The following is an 18,829-nucleotide window of genomic DNA, read 5'->3' on the forward strand; positions in this document are numbered from 1 at the left end:
AGGCAAAACATCAGAACTTGTGCACAGTACCACTATACACAAGTTCAGATGTTTTTCCTGACTGCAAAGAACCCAAAAAAATGCCTTCTATTAAACCGGCAAGGAGCCAACATCCTGTGCTGAAAGTTTTCTAATACAAACAATCTTTTTTTTCATGGTTCTGGACATGCTACAGAGCTGAAACTTCACATGTACACTTTTTAGACCCCCCAGATACTAAATCCAAAGTAAAAATCAAAAAATCTCTCTTTTTTTTTAATTTTTCAATAATTGGCTTTTTTTATCAAAAATGACAATTTTTAAGAACTTTTTTTGTGTGATTTTGTGTCTGGGGGGTCTAAAAGGTGTTCCTGTGAAGTTTCAGCTCTGTAGCATGTCCAGAACCAGAAAAAAAGATCATATAAGTGTTAAAGTTAAAGGAGGGTCCCGACCCACATCCCTGTTCTACTGAAAAATTATCTTTTTTTTTTTCATGGTTCTGGACATGCTACAGAGCTGAAACTTCACACGCACACCTTTTAGACCCCCCAGATACTAAATCCAAAGTAAAAATCAAAAAATCTCTCTTTTTTTTTAAATTTTTTCAATAATTGGCTTTTTTATCAAAAATGACAATTTTTAAGAACTTTTTTTGTGTGATTAATAGTTAATGGGGCATGACCCAGAACCCTAGGCACTTTTTAGGGGCATTAATTGGGTTTTAGGGCTTAAAAATTGTGTTTTTTGATTACCGAAGTTCGGGTCCCATTGATTTCAATGGGGTTCTGAAATCCGAACCGAACTTTTGGGAAATTCGGGTGTTCTGGTCGAACCAAACTTTTCAAAAGTTCGATCATCCTTATTCCTGAGGGGGCTTGGTTGATGGTCATTGATGTGGAGGCCCCTCTACAACTTTATCCCCAATGAATGGGGGGTGCAGGTTGTAGAGGGATTCCTATCGCATCAAGGAACCACAACAGGCACAGATAATCGCTTCATTTTGGATTTATTGCGTTTTGTGCTGACAAACAATATCTTCATGTTCAGATGCTCCCAGTACCTTCAGGTGCAGTGTGTTGTGATGGGGACTCGTTGTGTCCCATCGTATGCAAACCTGTACCTGGGGGGTGGGAGCATGACCTCTTTTCTAGAGATGATTTACAGGAGGTACTAAGCAAGGTACTCATCTGGAGAAGATTCATTAATTATATTTTTATCGTCTGGATTGACTCCCTGAATGAGTCGAACACATTTTTGGAAATGTTAAGAACTAATGAATATAACCTCAAATTTACAATTGCCTACCATCAGCAGGTCATCAATTTCTGTTAATCCAGATGGCAGTTTAGGTTCTACCCTATACAGAAAGCCATCCTCAGGCAATACTATCCTCTATGCCACCAGCGCTCATACTGTCTCACTAGTATCCAGCATTCCCTATAGTTAGTATTCCCGGCATAAGGAGGAACTGTTAAATGCAGGAAGATTTTGAAAGGGAAGCCAAAGCACTGCACAATCACCTTAGGGACCGACGGTACAGCAAATATTGCCTAAAGAAGGCATATCATAAGGCAAATAATTAGAGTAGAGAGGCATTGATACACAATCAGAAAATCAAATCGAGCCCTTCTAGTGTAAAACTACTTTACTCTCTATTTGGGGCAGCATAAACAAGTCCGCCAAATTATGGAGAAGTTCTGGCATCTCCATGTGACGGATGATGTTGTCTCAAAATATGTAAAAACCACCCTGAAATCACCTAAAGCTAGAGAGCATACTGAGGGACCAGTGGGTTCACAGCCATTATCATACCCAAAACAAACATCAAAGTTTCAGAATTGTGGGCACCACCAAATGCGGTAGATGCACCTTCTGCCAGTATATTTGGAATGCACAGCAAATAACCTTACCTAATCGTCAGGTGTACAGGCCCAGGTTCTTTGCCAATTGTCATCTGTGGGGGTTGTCTACTATATGAGATGTGACTCTGGAGTGTTTTCTATTGGGAAGACAAAAAGACCCTTTTTTCATCGCATTCGTGACCATGTTTCTCTAATCTCCAAAAAAAGATGGAAACCCTCATACGTTTTTGCGTGGGCCTGTACCACAGTTTTGATGTAAACAAAATAAAATGAAATTCTTCACTCTAGAGCATATTCCCAAACATGATGGGGGGGGGGGGTGATGTGGATGAATTATTGTTACAGTGTAAAACGAAGTGGATCTTTAACCTATCTGTGACCAAACATCCTGGATTTAATGGGGCTTTAGGCTTTACACCAAGGATCCTCAAACTACGGCCCTCCAGATGTTGCGGAACTACATATCCCATGAGACATTGTAAAACTCTGACATTCACAGAGCAGACATGACTAGGCATGATGGGAACTGTAGTTCCCAAACAACTGGAGGGCCATAGTTTGAAGACTTTTGAAGTTTGTTCTGCTTTTCAATACCTGGCTATTAAAAGCATAGATTTCAGTATTGGCATGCCATTAAATTGCATGTCATTTTCTAAACAAAAATATAGTTATTGTCTTGTATCCCTGTATTTGGGTTGTTTGATATGCTTGCAATTATGTTTTGATGCATGCTGGAAGGGTCCTATGTTTCACCGTTCTTTTATTATAATCTGTCTGTCATGCAGATTCTTGCTGTGCCACATAATTCCTGCTTGGGATGGGTGGTTATATGGACGCCTGGGGCACCGTTCTTGTGGGGAACATCTGTGGTGCAATGTGACGTAGCTGTCCCTTTAAGACAGCGCCTCTCTTGTTTGCTCGAGTGTTGATGGGTCTAATTGATAGAAGTGTTGGTAATGACTTTAATTGACAGCAGCGGCATTGAATGTCTCAGCTAATCAGGAGGGAGAGTGCTGAACAGCCAAGGCTCTCATTCAACATCGCAGAATCGAGATGGGGCTCAGGTAAGTATTAGGGGGGCTACTGCACACTGAAGCTTTTGCCTTTAGAACCACTTTAAGTAGAACACAGTTCAAGTACCCAACAAGAAAATGTTGATGGTTTATGTGTCCACTGTATTTTGGCAAGATGTACTCCTTTATAGAGGTCTGAACAGAAGGGAGGGTATGTGAAACACTGACGGGCGGGATTGTGGATGGTGTTTAATGCACCAAGCTACACATGGTGAGTGGCTCTGTCTGCTATGGAGGAAACAAACTTTGTTCTATGTTCTGCTATGGGTCCTGGATCCCAGGGGTTTTGAAGGGCTTTGAGTTGGTAAAACTGGTAGCCAGACTTTGTTATTAGTCTCAGCTGTGCACTTGTCTTTACAGTATATATGTGAGCTTACTGATGGTCAGGGCTCTGTATGTGTTAGGGGTCTCATTAGGGGCTCCCTGCTAGCGGCTTGGAAGAGCAAGTTTTGCTTATTTTATGCTATGGACGTGCTGTACAATGCCCACCTGCATTAAAACTGTGATTGTTTGCTGCCATGCTTTATAAAAGTGCAGGATATTTTATTGGACTGTTCCTTAGTGTGCCTTTCATGTGCATGGCTTACCGCTGCCAGCTGAATAATGTGAAAACACCTGCTCTGTTTCACCCCAAATCCCACATTTCACAGAAAACTACAGCACACCTAGCTTCTATGCACTTACATTATTGAATTATTTTATTTTATTTTATTTTATTAAACAATCTTTTGGCTATATCCCATAGTCTTTATTAAGTGCACTTCATTAAAGGCTATGTGATACAGCTGAAAGCTTGTGTAAGGAAATAAAGTCATAAATAAATAGGACCATAAAAGAAAGCAATGCTATACATAATATAATGCTTTACCTTACTTGTGCAGACCTGTTACAGAGTGGGACTTTCTCTCCAAAAATACCTTGAAACCCTAACAAGCACTGTCCATGTTGTCTCATAATCTCCCTGTTTATTATCAGTGTAGCAGGTTTTCCAGGCCTGTGGCCTGATGTGGGTCTGCCATCGGTACCGGTTACCTCTCCAGCCCATGTGAGCTGAGACCCTGGGTGTGAACACTGAGACATCGACAACTATGGCATCTTTGTTTGTTGTTTTATTTGATTTAAAGGGGATGGGAGAAGGGAATGAGTGGGATACTCCTTTAGGCTTCAACTATATACACTTGGGACTTTGTTCCTGAAAAATGCCCATTGGAGCTTCCTTGATGCTAGTCGGTGCCAGCCAACGCTCACTAACTCTGAGAGCACTCTGTCACTCAATAGAAGTACTGAATCCTCGACTTGAAGTCCAGAAGATCCAGGACTGTGAATTGTAGAACTGTTGACACTGCTGTACTGCAAAGTCCCTGAATACTTCCCTCCCGCCTTACAGTGGCTTGAGGTAGCATGTTGTAGAATTCTGAAAAGCTGCAACTTCCAACTGGCACACTCTGTACAATTCAGGGCCCAACTGCAGGCACCCCCTTTAACCTTGAACTCTTCTTGGTCCACTGACTATGTACCCCCTCTGTCACTTCAGGGTCCTCAACCTAGGGACCCCCTTACACCACTAGCTGGCACTGGATCCCCGAACCTCCACTGGAGTGGTCCCCTCTAACTTCAGGCAGACCCCCAGGGGCAATCCTCAGTACTCACAACCTGTGTAGGCTTTCCTGGGACTGGACCCCTCTGACTCTCCGCAGGTTCTCGGCACACCAGATCCCCTCAGTTTAGCTCAGCATTCTCTGGATCTGCAGGCAACACCCTGAGCTCTTCTTCCTCAGACAGGAGGAGAGACAGCCGTTCCCTCACTCCTGGGACTCTACTCCCGCCAAAGACACCATGTCACGCACTTCCCCCAAACGTATACCCACTCCCAGAATCCTTTGCAGCATAATCTGCTTTCTGGGATAGTTACAAGCCTGGATGTGTCCCCTGATTGGGCTTCCCACACTGCCCTATGAGAAGCCTCTCACAGGAGCCAGTGGGGATATGTCTCCCTTCAGCAGGCATACCTGGAAGCCCTGACACCCTAACTACACAAATTACAGCCCTGCTGTTAGGCAGACAAGGCCCACTATACCATTACCTAGCACCTACCTGTAGTGTGCTACGTCAGTATTAAAGCCTTTCTGTAGGGGGACTGCTGGACCTCTGAATATTTTTGACTGTTATTGTGACCTTCTGTTGAGTTCAATAAAGACTTACTGGATTTATACTATACTTGTGACACTGCCTATGGAGACCTGTTTAATTGAGCACTCCTCAAACTGTTAAATATAGGTTTTGCATACTTGAACTAGAAGACCTTTTTGCCTAGTCCCTTTAAAATACTGCCACAAAGTTGCCCTGTCCACATGTAGAGGACAGTGTGATGCAGCAAGGCAGCTAGAGCTCTACACCACATAGGCCATGACTCCACCAATAGAAACACCACCCCAGTGCTGGATACTCTACTTCATGCCCTAAATGATATCTGTATTTATATTATAAATTGAAAACCATCACATGGTCAAAGAAAAACTGTCCATATGAATGTAGTTGACACATGTACACAAACACTCTTTCCTACAAATTACTCAAAGATCTACTGATCTAGTGGAAGCAAATATTTAGTAATTAGTGTAATTATTGATTAAAGTATATTCATCTGTACGGTTCTGGCTATATGTATTACTCTGTTTAGGTATTAAGCACTATTCTGAATGTGAATTTCGCAACATTAATAATGTTGTATGAATCTAGCTATAGTTAGCAGTTAGTAATATATTGCCTATACATTGGGTTGTGTGATATTTGCATATTGCTTTACCTTGTTCTTTTAACAAAGCTGTAATGCATTGTGCATGTGGGAGGGCAAAAAACAGGATCTCTGGTATTTGGATCAGGTACAAAACTGACAGTGGAACCAGGTGAGAAAATACCTATTGTATATATGTGTGTATTTTAAACAATATTTGTGTTACCATGCTATGATATGTGCAATCTAATGTCATATACAGGTCATATATACTATAGATAGAGTCAAGACAATTTAATTCTGTGTATTTGAAACTATTAAATTAAAATTTATGTTGCAAATTATTTTAAATGAGTGTCACCTATATCTACAGCAGTAGGGAAATTACAGGTTTAGAGTGAATAGGGTTAACATTAGAGTTTTTGGTGGGTGATGTGCAGCTGTGTGAGGGAGACGGTAGCTCTAACCTTTGGACAAGGCACAAAACTCACAATTAAGCCAGGTAAGTGTTTTTTTTTTTCTGTTCATTTCATAGGTTTGAATGACTAACATAAATGAATGTAAAATATTACTATAATACATAAATATAACATTACTTATATAATCTGTATGATTACTTCTTAAGGTAGATTTAAAACACATTTTACTACACATAATTAATGATTATGAACATACAATGTGCCCAGTCTGAAAGTTTGCACATTTGGTGTATTTTAAATATTTATATTTCCATGCTGTAATATTTTAGAATTTTAAGTTGTAGGGAAAAAAAGACATTATATTATACCTAAGCAGCCAATTTTATGACTGTTTGTTCAAATTAACTTACTAAATATTAGAAACTAGGATTAATAAATGGGAAAAGTAAGGAACTGTAAGAAGCAGGTGAAATAGTTTTATACAAGCTTGGTGGAATGTCGGAAGCGGGTAGAAATCGACAAATATAGAAAATAATATTCTTTTTGTCACCTTGTTCAAGATGTCAAAAATACCAAAGCTCCAACAGTGCTTATGTTGATGCCTAAAGAGAAATTCCCTTCTACAGCGTGTTTGGTGATGGATTACTACCCAAGTGGCATTGAATTTGGTAATAGTACTAACCAACAAAAGGAGATTCCTTCAGTGCTTACCAAGAAGGGACTTTACAGCACTGCACTTGTCGATGCCACTGAGTCAAGCAACTTTCAATGCAAGGTCAAACACCTTGAAAAATGGGTGACAAACCTGGACTTGAAAGGTAACAATTCAATAGTTTTATTCATCTGCTGTGTGATCTACAGATTATTAGAACTGTATAGAGTAATTGATAAACCAAGCCTAATGAGTAGTCAGAGGCAAACAAAGTCAGCAAGAGGCTTCAGTGCAGAAATTATTTTGTAACAGTTAAGTGCTTATTTCAGGGAAAACAACCCACGTGGACAACATTCCAACTGTGGTTTGAACATTTTAGGAGAAAATAGTAAAATAAATCTCTCTTAAATATAATACCCAGTACCCAGTAATTATATTACCCGGTGACAAACACATTACACTGTATTATGCCACTACAGTAAATAATAATAATGGTTGCAAGGTTGAGGCTGCAATAACAATACAGCAGCTCTAAATGACATCACATCAAAACGGCACATATCACCCATCAAAAATATATTATTTTGCAATATTACATTAGATCAACAACAAAACATGTTGCAAAAACATTTTATGTTAACTAAGAGCATCAAATTATATGACACCACAACAACATCATATATGACAGAGCAGTTTATCCCCAGCCGTTATTATCTATCACTAGTTCCCCTCATATTCCATGGCCACCATCTTTCTCGTGTATCTTCTAAAAATCCTCGTAATGTGCAGCACCCTCAAACTCAGTCATCGCTACCAATCCTAATGTGCAACCCCATTCAGAAGTCTATTAGGACTGTAATGTGAAGCTCCCTCATATTTAGAAACAGCTAACCTTCCTAATGTGCAGCCACATATTCTGTCACCAGTACCCCCTTTAATGATATGACTCTCCTCCTACTTCATTCAACAAATTCTGCCCTCTTCCCATCCTTGTTTTTTATTGGTCAATATAACTGCCCTTTTTGCTTTGGTGGTCAGTGTATGAACTCCCAATATACTTGTGATCAAATAAGAATACCCTGTTACACTAATTATCAGCGTTAAAGGTTCCTTTACATTGGAGCTCAGTGTAAATGTACTTAAAATGTTGGTTGTAAGTGTAAATGGCCCCATTTGTGGTCAGAGTAGAATTCTAATTTACGTTGATGGTCAGTATAAACACCCTTTTTACATTGTGGTTCTGTGGAAGAAGGGTACCATTACTTTGGTGTTCAAATGAAGAATAGCTCCCTTACTTTGTTGTTCGGTAAGAAAAGTTTCCCCTTTCATTACCGGTTAGTGAGTAAAGGGTCCTCCTAAAATGGTGGCCTATGGGAGAAGAAGCCCCCATTACATTGATATCCAGTTAAAAAAGGGGCTTCAATACATCAGTGTTCAGTGGAATACCTGCCCCACATCGGTGGCTAGTGGGAGAAAGGCTTACTTAAACGGGTGGTCAGACAGTGCTGGATTTACAGGGAGTCAAAAGGGGAAACTGCTCGGGGCCCCTTGAAGGAATGGGCCCCCCTCTATAAAAAAAATAAAACAATATAAAAAGTACTATAAATTATTATAGAATATAACATTAAAATGTATATATTAATAATAAAAAAAAATGACTTTCTTTTATTAAATGTATCTTGAGAAGTAATATTTTGCCGGCCATCGTCTGTAAAAGTTTTTACTCTGGATTGGTATATTGTATCACTTTTAAAAATGAATTCTGGCAGCTCAAGCGAACTACACATAGCACTATAACTGCATTTGTGTGAGCATACATAACCTCAGAATGACATTGTGTCATGCATTTTAAAAATAAGTTATTTTCATACAGAATGTAAACCAACTCTGTGTATGAGGTATCTCAAGAACCTGAAGTGCTCCGCCCCCCACCAAGATCTAAATCTTGCCCTATGGTCAGAGGGAGATGGGCCTTCATAGATGGGTTGTCAGTGGGAGAAGGGCCACCTAACATTGGTGATCAATAGACATGCCCCTTTACATAGGTGTTCAGTGGGAGAAGAAGAACACCCTTACACTGGCAGTCAATTGTAGAAGGGCCCCATACATTATTGGTCAGTGGGAGAAGCACTTTTCTTAAATTGGTGGGCATAGTGAGAAGTATAACCTTATTGCGTAGGTCAGCAAGGCAAGAGCCCCCTTACAATGCTGGGCAGAGGGTCAAGTTCCCCCATTTACATTGCTTGTTCAGTGGGAGAAGGGTCCCTTATATTGTCATCAGTGGGGACCCTTTACATTTATGTCAGTGGAAGAAATGCCCTTTTACATTGCTTTTTTTCCTGTGGTTAGTTATCTCAAGCATTATCTGCAAAGTAGATGCTGGTTCTGTTGCCAACTGTTCTTAATGACAATGGCACCAGAGCAATGTCAACATATTTAGGAGATCAGTCCACCTATAGTTCAAGCCTGGAAGCAGGTGTACTTTTATTCCATGGAAAGGCACGGGAAGGTGCCTGGCTTCTGAGACCCTGGAATTCATTACAGACAGAGACAGCCTATGCGCAGGCAGGGCAGACTGGACAGGTGGTAGCTCTGTCCCTTTTAAATACACTTTCCTATAAAAAAAATTAAAGGAACAGTTTAAAAACACATCAGATCTCAATGGGGAAAAATATCATGCTGGATATCTATACTTATATGGATTGGGTAATGTGTTAGGAATGAAAGGATGCCACATTGTTTGATGGAAATGAAAATGATCAGCCTACAGAGGGCTGAATTCAAAGACATCCCGAAAATCAAAGTGAAAAAATGATGCAGCAAGCTAGTTAATTTTGCTGAAATTTCCTTTCAGCAACTCAAAATGGTACTCAGTAGTTTGTATGGCCCCACGTGCTTGTATGCATGCCTGACAACTTTGGGGCATGCTCCTAATGAGAAGACAGAGGGTGTCCTGAGGTATTTCCTCCCAGATCTGGACCAGGGCATCACTGAGCTCCTGAACAGACTGAGGTGCCACCTGGCAGCAGATGGACCAAAACATAATGTCCCAGAGGTGTTCTATTGGATTTAGGTAAGGCGAGCATGGGGGCCATTCAATGGTATCAATTCCTTCATCCTCCAGGAACTGGCTGCATACTCTTGCCACATAAGGCCGGCATTGTCGCGCACCAGGAGGAACACAGGATCCACTGCACCAGCGTAGGGTTTGACAATGGATGCAAGGACTTCATCCTGATTCCTAATGGCAGTCAGGGTGCCATTGTCTAGCCTGTAGAGGTCTGGATATGCCTCCACAGACCCACCACCAAATCGGTCGTGCTGAACGATATTACAGGCAGCATAATGTTCTCCATGGCTTCACCAGACCCTTTCACGTCTGTCACATGTGCTCGGGGTGAACCTGCTCTCATCTGTGAAAAGCACAGGGCGCCAGTGGCGGACCTGCCAATTCTGGTGTTCAATGCCGAATGCCAATCGAGCTCCCCAGTGCTGGACAGTGGGCACAGGGTCCACTAGAGGACGTTGAGCCCTCGAGCCATCCTCATGAAGTCTGTTTCTGGTTAATTGGTCAGAGACATTCACACCCGTGGCCTGCTGGAGGTCATTTTGTAGGGCTCTGGCAGTGTTCATCCTGTTCCTCCGTGCACAAAGGAACAGATACCAGTCCTGTTGATGGGTTGAGGACCTTCTATGGCCCTGTCCAGCTCTCCTAGAGTAACTGCCTGTCTCCTGGAATCTCCTCCATGCTCTTGAGAGTGTGCTGGGAATCACAGCAAACCTTCTGGCAATGGTATGTATTGATGTGACATCCTGAAGGCGTTGTACTGCCTGTGCAACCTCTAAATGGTCCAGGTATTACCTCATGCTATCAGTAGTGACACTGACCCTAGCCAAATGCCATCCCGATACCTAATGGCAGTCAGGGTGCAATTGTCAAGCCTGTAGAAGTCTGTGCGTCCCTCCATGGATATGCGCCCTCAGACCATCACTGACCCACCACCAAACCGGTCATGCTGAACGATGTTACAGACAGCATAACGTTCTCCATGGCTTCTCCAGACCCTGCTCTCATCTGTGAAAAGCACAGGGTGCCAGTGGGGGACCTGCCAATTCTGGTGTTTAATGGCAAATGCCAATCGAGCTCCATGGTGTCGGGCAGTGAGCACAGGGCCCACTAGAGGACGTTGGCCCTCAGGCCACCATCATGAAGTCTGTTTCTGATTGTTTGGTCAGAGACATTCACACCAATGGGCTACTGGAGGTCATTTGGGGTTAAGGACCTTATATGGCTCTGTCCAGCTCTCCTAGAGTAACGGCCTGTCTCCTGGAATCTCCTCCATGCTCTTGAGAGTGTGCTTGGAATCACAGCAAACCTTCTGGCAATGGTACGTATTGATGTGCCATCCTGAAGGCGTTGTACTGCCTGCGCAACCTCTAAAGGGTCCAGGTATCGCCTCATGCTATCAGTAGTGACACTGACCCTAGCCAAATGCAAAACAGGCAGAAAAAATTTGAAGTTAAAAAAAAATTTCAGTGGCCTCCACCTGTAAAACCATTTCTGTTTTTGGGGTTGTTTCATTGTTGCCCATCTAGTGCACCTGTTGTTAATTTCATTTCATTCAATTTCATTAACAACAAAGCAGCTGAAACTGATTAACAACCCCCTCTGCTACTTAACCGACCAGGTCAATATCCCTGGAGTTTAATTGACTTGATGCTGTACTCTGATTAAAAAGCGTTCCTTTAATTTTTTTGAGCAGTGTATATTAATATTATTATATATTAATTCCTAACATAATAATGTAACATGTTACACCTAGGCTAGAGCCACATGAGTGATTATTGTTTTTTTAAGGAGCGAAGTTAAGCAAGTAAAATTGCTAACTATTTGATCACCAAGCAGATGGAACAACTGCCACCGTATGATGTAAACTACAGAAGTAGAATATGGTAGCAACTATTTGCATAGCGTGCAAGAAATCATTACTATAGCAGAGAAAACAATTTATTTAATCTGTTTTGCAATTGATTGGGGTTATTCGCTAACAATTTTAGTAGCGCTAATTACCCGAATGATAAGATTTTGCCTGTGTAGTGTAAAAAAGTCTAATAAAGGTATTTTGCTGTTTTGTGACAGATGATTACAATCAGTTTGGTGGCAAACAAGCTTCAGAAGTCACGGAGTGTGAGGGGACAAGTGACACTCCTGGTTAGTATTACCTTCTCACTCATTACATTTAACAAAATGAATGAAGAAAATATAATGTTGTTTAATGTTTCAGATTAGTGTCAGGGTAGGGAAACTATTTGTGAAAAAAGCTCTTTTTGAGGGACTCTAATAATATATTATAATAATAATTATTAATACATGATATTGCAGCTCACCAATCATTTGATGTGGTCACTGCATTACTTTTCTTTTTTCAGGCTTTTTTTCCCTCTGTTTCCAATAGGTGATCTGGCCATTAACACACCTCCTGTATTAGAGTGCCTCCACTCTGGATAAAGGAGCAAAGGGGTATCTTTGGACAGCAGCATTATTAATCTGGGGGGAGGGTGATGTTAGATGCACTAGCAGATTTAAATACACTACAAACTGAAGCTAAACTCTAGCTAGCACTTTATAAACAGTTGTAACAAACAGTTTTTTCCTTACTTGATAAAGATTTTACATTCATAAATAAAAGTTTATCATTGTACGCACCCCTTTCAGCAATAAACGGTTTGTCTCAACCATGTAACTGCTACATATGCAGGACAGCTTGTTCTGTTGAAAAACAACAGACTTACTGGCCAGATAACCAGGTAAAAATAAAAGAAAGAAAGCCTAAAAAAGAAAACTAATGTAGACAATACTTTAAAGAAATGGTAGGGTGCAATATAAAAAAATTATTTTCATTTGGGTTTCATACTGCTTTAAAGAAAAAGTAGGGCCAAAGCTCTTTTGGACCTACTTCTCCTTGTGCATTAAAGTCTGCTATCAGCTGACATCATTCCGCTGGTCCAGGCTCTGGATCAACCAACTTTATTTTGTGATCCACCCAGATGTCTGGACTGGTAGCTGGCTCAGCCTCTCAGCGAGTCCCTAAGAGACTGAGCCAGCCACTCTCACACACCCCCCCCCCCCCCCCACCCACCACAGCCCAGCGCTGCCCCAGTGAGCACACAATTGGTGACTGATAGGCTCACTGAAGACCGAGAACTGAGTGATCAGCGGTCTTTCATTGCTCAGTTCCCAGCCTTAGAGGCACTGGAGACAGATGCAGCATCAGACCAATGCTGCATCCACCTAGGTGAGTATGACTGTTTGTTTTTTTTAATACCCAAACTTCTCTTTTAAGGCACCCATTCATTTTGAATTGTATTTCAACACAGGTCTTACTATACCCAAACTTTTTTTTTTAATCAAAGCAGTGGGTTTTGTTTTTTTTTTTTTTTTTACTTTAGCTGAATCCTTGGTTATTACTAGAAAACACAAATACAAGAATATGAAAATATGTAGGCAACAGAGCTAAATGTGCAAACAATTGTCAAACACCCCCAATATAGAAACTTACACTGGTACTGTGGACTGCAGCATTATATGTGTAAAGCAATCTCATTGACATAAAGAGACCAGATGGTAAGTTAAAATTATGATTCTGCCAAGAACATGGTGGATGAGGGGCTTCGGGGTAGCCCAACTGGAATCTGAAGGGCACGGAACCTCCCTAGATCCAGCCATATGGCATTTACTTGTCTGGCACTATTGGGAGTCCCTGCATTCACTGCTGCTGGTGCTTTTGCAAACAAGGCAGCCCGGGCATCCTTCCAGACGTGCCTGTGCCTGGCTTGTTGTCAATGCCTGCCTCTGTGGCTTTTGCAAACACTGGCATCCCTCCAGACATGAATGTGCCTGAATTGTCCGTGCTGGTGCCATGGCTGCTGTACATGCACGGCATCCCTCTAGACCAGGGATCCTCAAACTACGGCCCTCCAGGTGTTGTCGAACTACACATCCCATGAGGCATTGTAAAACTCTGACATTCACAGACATGGCAAGGCATGATGGGAATTGTAGTTCCTGAACAACTGGAGGGCCATAGTTTGAAGAATAATGAATAATGAAAAGAAATGGCTGCAATCCAGATGAGGTCGAAATCCAGGTTTATTACTGGACATCCCAGTGTGACAAAAGGTGGCATGGTAGACGCATTTCACACACTAGTATGTGTGCTTAATCATGGTGGTAATGATTAAGCACACATACTAGTGTGTGAAACGCGTCTACCTTGTCACCTTTTGTCACACTGGGATGTCCAGTAATAAACCTGGATTTTAACCTCATCTGGAGTGCAGCCATTTCTTTTCATTATTGATTATCCACGGAGGCGAGCTGGGGCGTGCACCGTTGTAGGTCATCAGGCTTCTGGATCACCGTGAGCAGTGAGTCTCTTTCTTTTGCACATAGTTTAAAGACCCCTGCTCTAGACATTCCCCAGGCTGCATGCTTAACACTCTTGGTCCACATTGCCAGCCACAGATTAAACACCCCTGCACTAGTGTTTCAGTCACCATCAGTGGTGATAAACCATCAGCATCAAAATCACGCAAGTGACCTTCTCCTATGGTGTTGCCCAAATCTGTAGGATGTTGACCCACCGCGGCACCATCACTAGCAGAGATTTTACAGTTTAGAGTGACATCTATTAGGGGAAAGTGATAAATGAACTCCAGTGTTTCTGCTGCTGGCCTGGGAGGGCACTGTAAGTGGCAAATTTCCAATGTAGCATAGTCCTAAGGTGACGCCTTCCAATGACCATTAGAAGCAATTCCATTCTGAAACACTTTGCTGACAGAAAGTAAATGAAGAACTCTATCCTATTCTTGATGAACTTTTTGAACATTTTAAACTGGAGCTTGAGCAGCTTCCAACTAACTGATTTTACAATTTACTATGCTCCTAATCATAATGCTTCTATCATGCTGAAAAAAAAAAATGTTTACACCTTATGGTGGTACTTTACATGTACAGTACATCTATTCTACATATGTTGCTCACTTTGTCCCAACACTAACATCAACAATTTGAATTGACATTACAATCACTTTACTCAATAGGCATGTTTCTTTCTTCCAGCTCAGAGCATTGAAAGGGTTAATGTGCTCTCTATAACGGTCCTGGTGATGAGAGTGCTTTTTACTAAAATTGTGGTCTTCAACCTGATCCTGAGTTTAAAGTTCTTCTTAAAGTAAGTCGTGGTTTCATTTACTAGCTACATAAATTATTTGAGATGTTCCACAATTATGTAAATGCCCAAAGCCACAGGGTGCAAGTATGAAAATATACATCTCAAGACTCAGAACAAATGCTAGTAGGAATTCTCTCTGTTGATCATAATACAGAAATGACATGATCACAGGCATAGTCTGATGATGTCTTCATGTGCATGTATCCCTAGAAAAGAAGAACCCACACTGCTGAGCATGCAGAAGAGAGAGCACAACAAACCAGTACTTCAAGCAAAGTTACACACTACTGTGATTTAGATCAGTGTTTCTCAACCTTTTTTCAGTCAAGGCACCCTTTAAAATGATGGACATTCTCGAGGCACCCTTTAAAATTATGGACTGTCTTGAGGCACCCCTTCCTAAAATGTAAGAACTTTTCTAATAGCTTTAGATATTGCAGCAACATTCACACATGTAGGACACCCAACGTTAGAGGTGCAAGTTAATACTGACTAGTATTCTAATGTTTCTCTTCTTCAGTTTTTCTCCATCACCCAGCTAATGTGACCCTGATAGATAGAGGCAAGGGAGTGTCAAACAAGCATGCTATGCAAGCAACTGACATCCCCCATCACCCCCATATGGCCCTATCTACCATGTCATAATCAGCCAAGTATTGCAGCTGCTTAGGGACTCAATAGGATTCCTATACTGTATTGACCCGGGTCAATTCATGTTAAAGCGAATTTTCATTCAATAGATGGACTGAGCATCACTGCACTCCTCCTTCCCAATCTAAAACAGCATGTTAATTTGTTTAGTTTTTAATTTTTCTTTTAGTCCACCCTGCCTCCTGGTCATCATTCTTGTCTAGGAGAGAATGATGTTGTTTCCCTGAAACATTCTGGGATATCCCCATCTCATATCCCTGGAGGCTGCAGGGGCTTCCAGTGGCTGGTGGTGAGCATCATTGGAGGGGCAGCTACCTGAACCCTGTAGAGACAGCCAGGTTCCCGATGACGTCTGAGAAGAAGATGCCAATGCAGGACCCAGGCTGTAGCACCTCAAACCTTTTTTCAGTCAAGGCACCCTTTAAAATGATGGACATTCTCGAGGCACCCTTTAAAATTATGGACTGTCTTGAGGCACCCCATTCTAAAATGTAAAAACTTTTCTAATAGCTTTAGATATTGCAGCAACATTCACACATGTAGGACACCCAACGTTATAGGTGCAAGTTGATACTGACTAGTATTCTAATGTTTCTCTTCTTCAGTTTTTCTCCATCACCCAGCTAATGTGACCCTAAAACTGATGGAGAGAGGCAAGGGAGGGTCAAATAAGCATGCTATGCAAGCAACTGACATCCTCCTTATCAACTGATGATGTCATTGGTAGTTAGCTGGTCGGCAGCTAGAAGGTCATTATCGTGCACAATGAATGTGGCTTTGTGTAACTAAAAGGCAAGCTTCATCCACCCACCGCCTAATATACAATTTTTAAGTAATTTTTAGCCATTTTGCTGAGGCACCTCTGAAGAATCCTCAAGGCACCCTGGTTGAAAAAGACTGATTTAGATAGATGTTTATATATACTTTTATTAGAAAATCATAATGTCGTATAATTAGGCGCAACAGTACAAACTGGCAAACTGACACAATGTTAAAATCACCCTCATATGGCCTATCTACCAGTTCATAATCAGCCAAGTATTGCAGCTGCTTAGGGACTCAATAGGATTCCTATACTGTATAGACCCGGGTCAATTCATGTTAAAGCAAACTTTCATTCAATAGATGGACTAAGCATCACTGCACTCCTCCTTCCCAATCTAAAACAGCATATTAATTTGTTTAGTTTTTAACTTTTCTTTTAGTCCACCCTGCCTCCTGGTCATCATTCTTGTCTAGGAGAGAATGATGTTGTTTCCCTGAAACATTCTGGGATATCCCCATCTCATATCCCTGGAGGCTGCAGGGGCTTTCAGTGGTTGGTGGTGAGCATTATTGGAGGGGCAGCTACCTGAACCCTGTAGAGACAGCCAGGTTCCCGATGACGTCTTAGAAGAAGATGCCAATGCAGGACCCAGGCTGTAGCACCTCAAAGCAGGACAATGCTGGATTCCCTGGGAGGGTGGGAACTTGAATCTAAGACAACCTAGAATACCAGGTAAGAGGGGGGGGAGTGAAGTTCCTTTTTAAGTGCACTATCACATCATAGGAACCACTGCAACAAAATATTACAAATAGATCCTATAATATGCAGTCAGTCCCTGAATAAACCAATGACCTGTTCAAGATACCAGTGGTGGGAAAGTTGGTCTGTCATTAGCAGAACTGGTGAAGTGACAAGCTCCACCCATATTACAGCTGCATGGGGAGCAACTAGGAAATTCAGGATTTAAAAACCATATTGCTCATGCGCATGAATGGTCACTCATCACCAGCTTGAAATGTAGTGGAGATGGATGGGTGGGCAATTACATTCCAAAATATGAAAGTACGTATGTATAAAGGAATTGTGGTGGGGGACACAGTGGTTATTTATATAATCGTCTATTGGCACCTCCCCCAAAAAGAACAAAAATTGTATGTAGGGAGTGGAGGCATGTGCTGGTCTACACACAGAAAGGGTGCAGTCCAAGCATCAGGCCTGGGGGTTTAAATGTGCCACATATACTAACAAAGGAAATTATTTTCACACTTCCAAACCGTGTAAAAGGTAACAAATATAATTTTATTGGGTTTATGTTGACAACAATAGGAAATGTAAGAATAAAATGTGGTACAGCAATCATAAATACATATTATTACATTACATAAAGCCCCAAAGTGTCCGGGCTACATAGATAGAATGAAGAGCTGGAACTACGCGTTTCGCATGAGATGCTTCCTCAGGTTCCAGCAAGGTAGAAATAACAATATGTTCTATGAAATAAGCAACATATACATTAATTTATAAATAAACAAAGATATATGTTAATATTATTTATACATATGGAATATATAGAATTTTAAAAGAAAATTGCCAACTTTACACTGTTTAGATCTTATCAATATATCAAAAATTATTTATCTCTATAAGATTAAAAAAATATTTTATACCTTTATTCTGACCAGTCTTATATCAATGAATATTTATTTCATATTTTCTAAACTCTATATTCTAGAAAAAACTCAATTAATGTTATTTCTTTTTAGTTAATATACTCAAAATAATATATTTTTTCTTTTTTCTTTTATTATTTTGAGTATATTAACTAAAAAGAAATAACATTAATTGAGTTTTTTCTAGAATATAGAGTTTAGAAAATATGAAATAAATATTCATTGATATAAGACTGGTCAGAATAAAGGTATAAAATATTTTTTTAATCTTATAGAGATAAATAATTTTTGATATATTGATAAGATCTAAACAGTGTAAAGTTGGCAATTTTCTTTTAAAATTCTATATATTCCATATGTATAAATAATATTAACATATATCTTTGTTTATTTATAAATTAATGTATATGTTGCTTATTTCATAGAACATATTGTTATTTCTACCTTGCTGGAACCTGAGGAAGCATCTCATGCGAAACGCGTAGTTCCAGTTCTTCATTCTATCTATGTAGCCCGGACACTTTGGGGCTTTATGTAATGTAATAATATGTATTTATGATTGCTGTACCACATTTTATTCTTACATTTCCTATTGTTGTCAACATAAACCCAATAAAATTATATTTGTTACCTTTTACACGGTTTGGAAGTGTGAAAATAATTTCCTTTGTTAGTATATGTGGCACATTTAAACCCCCAGGCCTGATGCTTGGACTGCACCCTTTCTGTGTGTAGACCAGCACATGCCTCCACTCCCTACATACAATTTACGTATGTATAAAGTTATGT

The 18,829-nt window shown here is 40.6% G+C and overlaps 1 protein-coding gene across 1 annotated transcript in view; it reads left to right on the plus strand.

The window, feature by feature from the left end:
* The window catches only part of LOC309545374 (T cell receptor alpha chain MC.7.G5-like), a gene marked incomplete at its 3' end in the record, with an annotated part of 30,733 nt that extends 15,238 nt beyond the window's left edge, over positions 1-15,495 (plus strand). Inside the window, exons 3-7 of the mRNA XM_082244547.1 lie at positions 6,102-6,150; positions 6,628-6,885; positions 11,860-11,931; positions 14,842-14,953; positions 15,474-15,495. Of these exons, the coding sequence (XP_082100673.1) occupies positions 6,102-6,150; positions 6,628-6,885; positions 11,860-11,931; positions 14,842-14,953; positions 15,474-15,495 (513 nt within the window). The remainder of the gene's footprint in view (positions 1-6,101; positions 6,151-6,627; positions 6,886-11,859; positions 11,932-14,841; positions 14,954-15,473) is intronic.
* Positions 15,496-18,829: the final 3,334 nt, after the last annotated feature.

The sequence above is a fragment of the Pelophylax lessonae genome (assembly GCF_965119305.1).
Source record: "Pelophylax lessonae genome assembly, chromosome: 1".
NCBI lineage: Eukaryota > Metazoa > Chordata > Amphibia > Anura > Ranidae > Pelophylax > Pelophylax lessonae.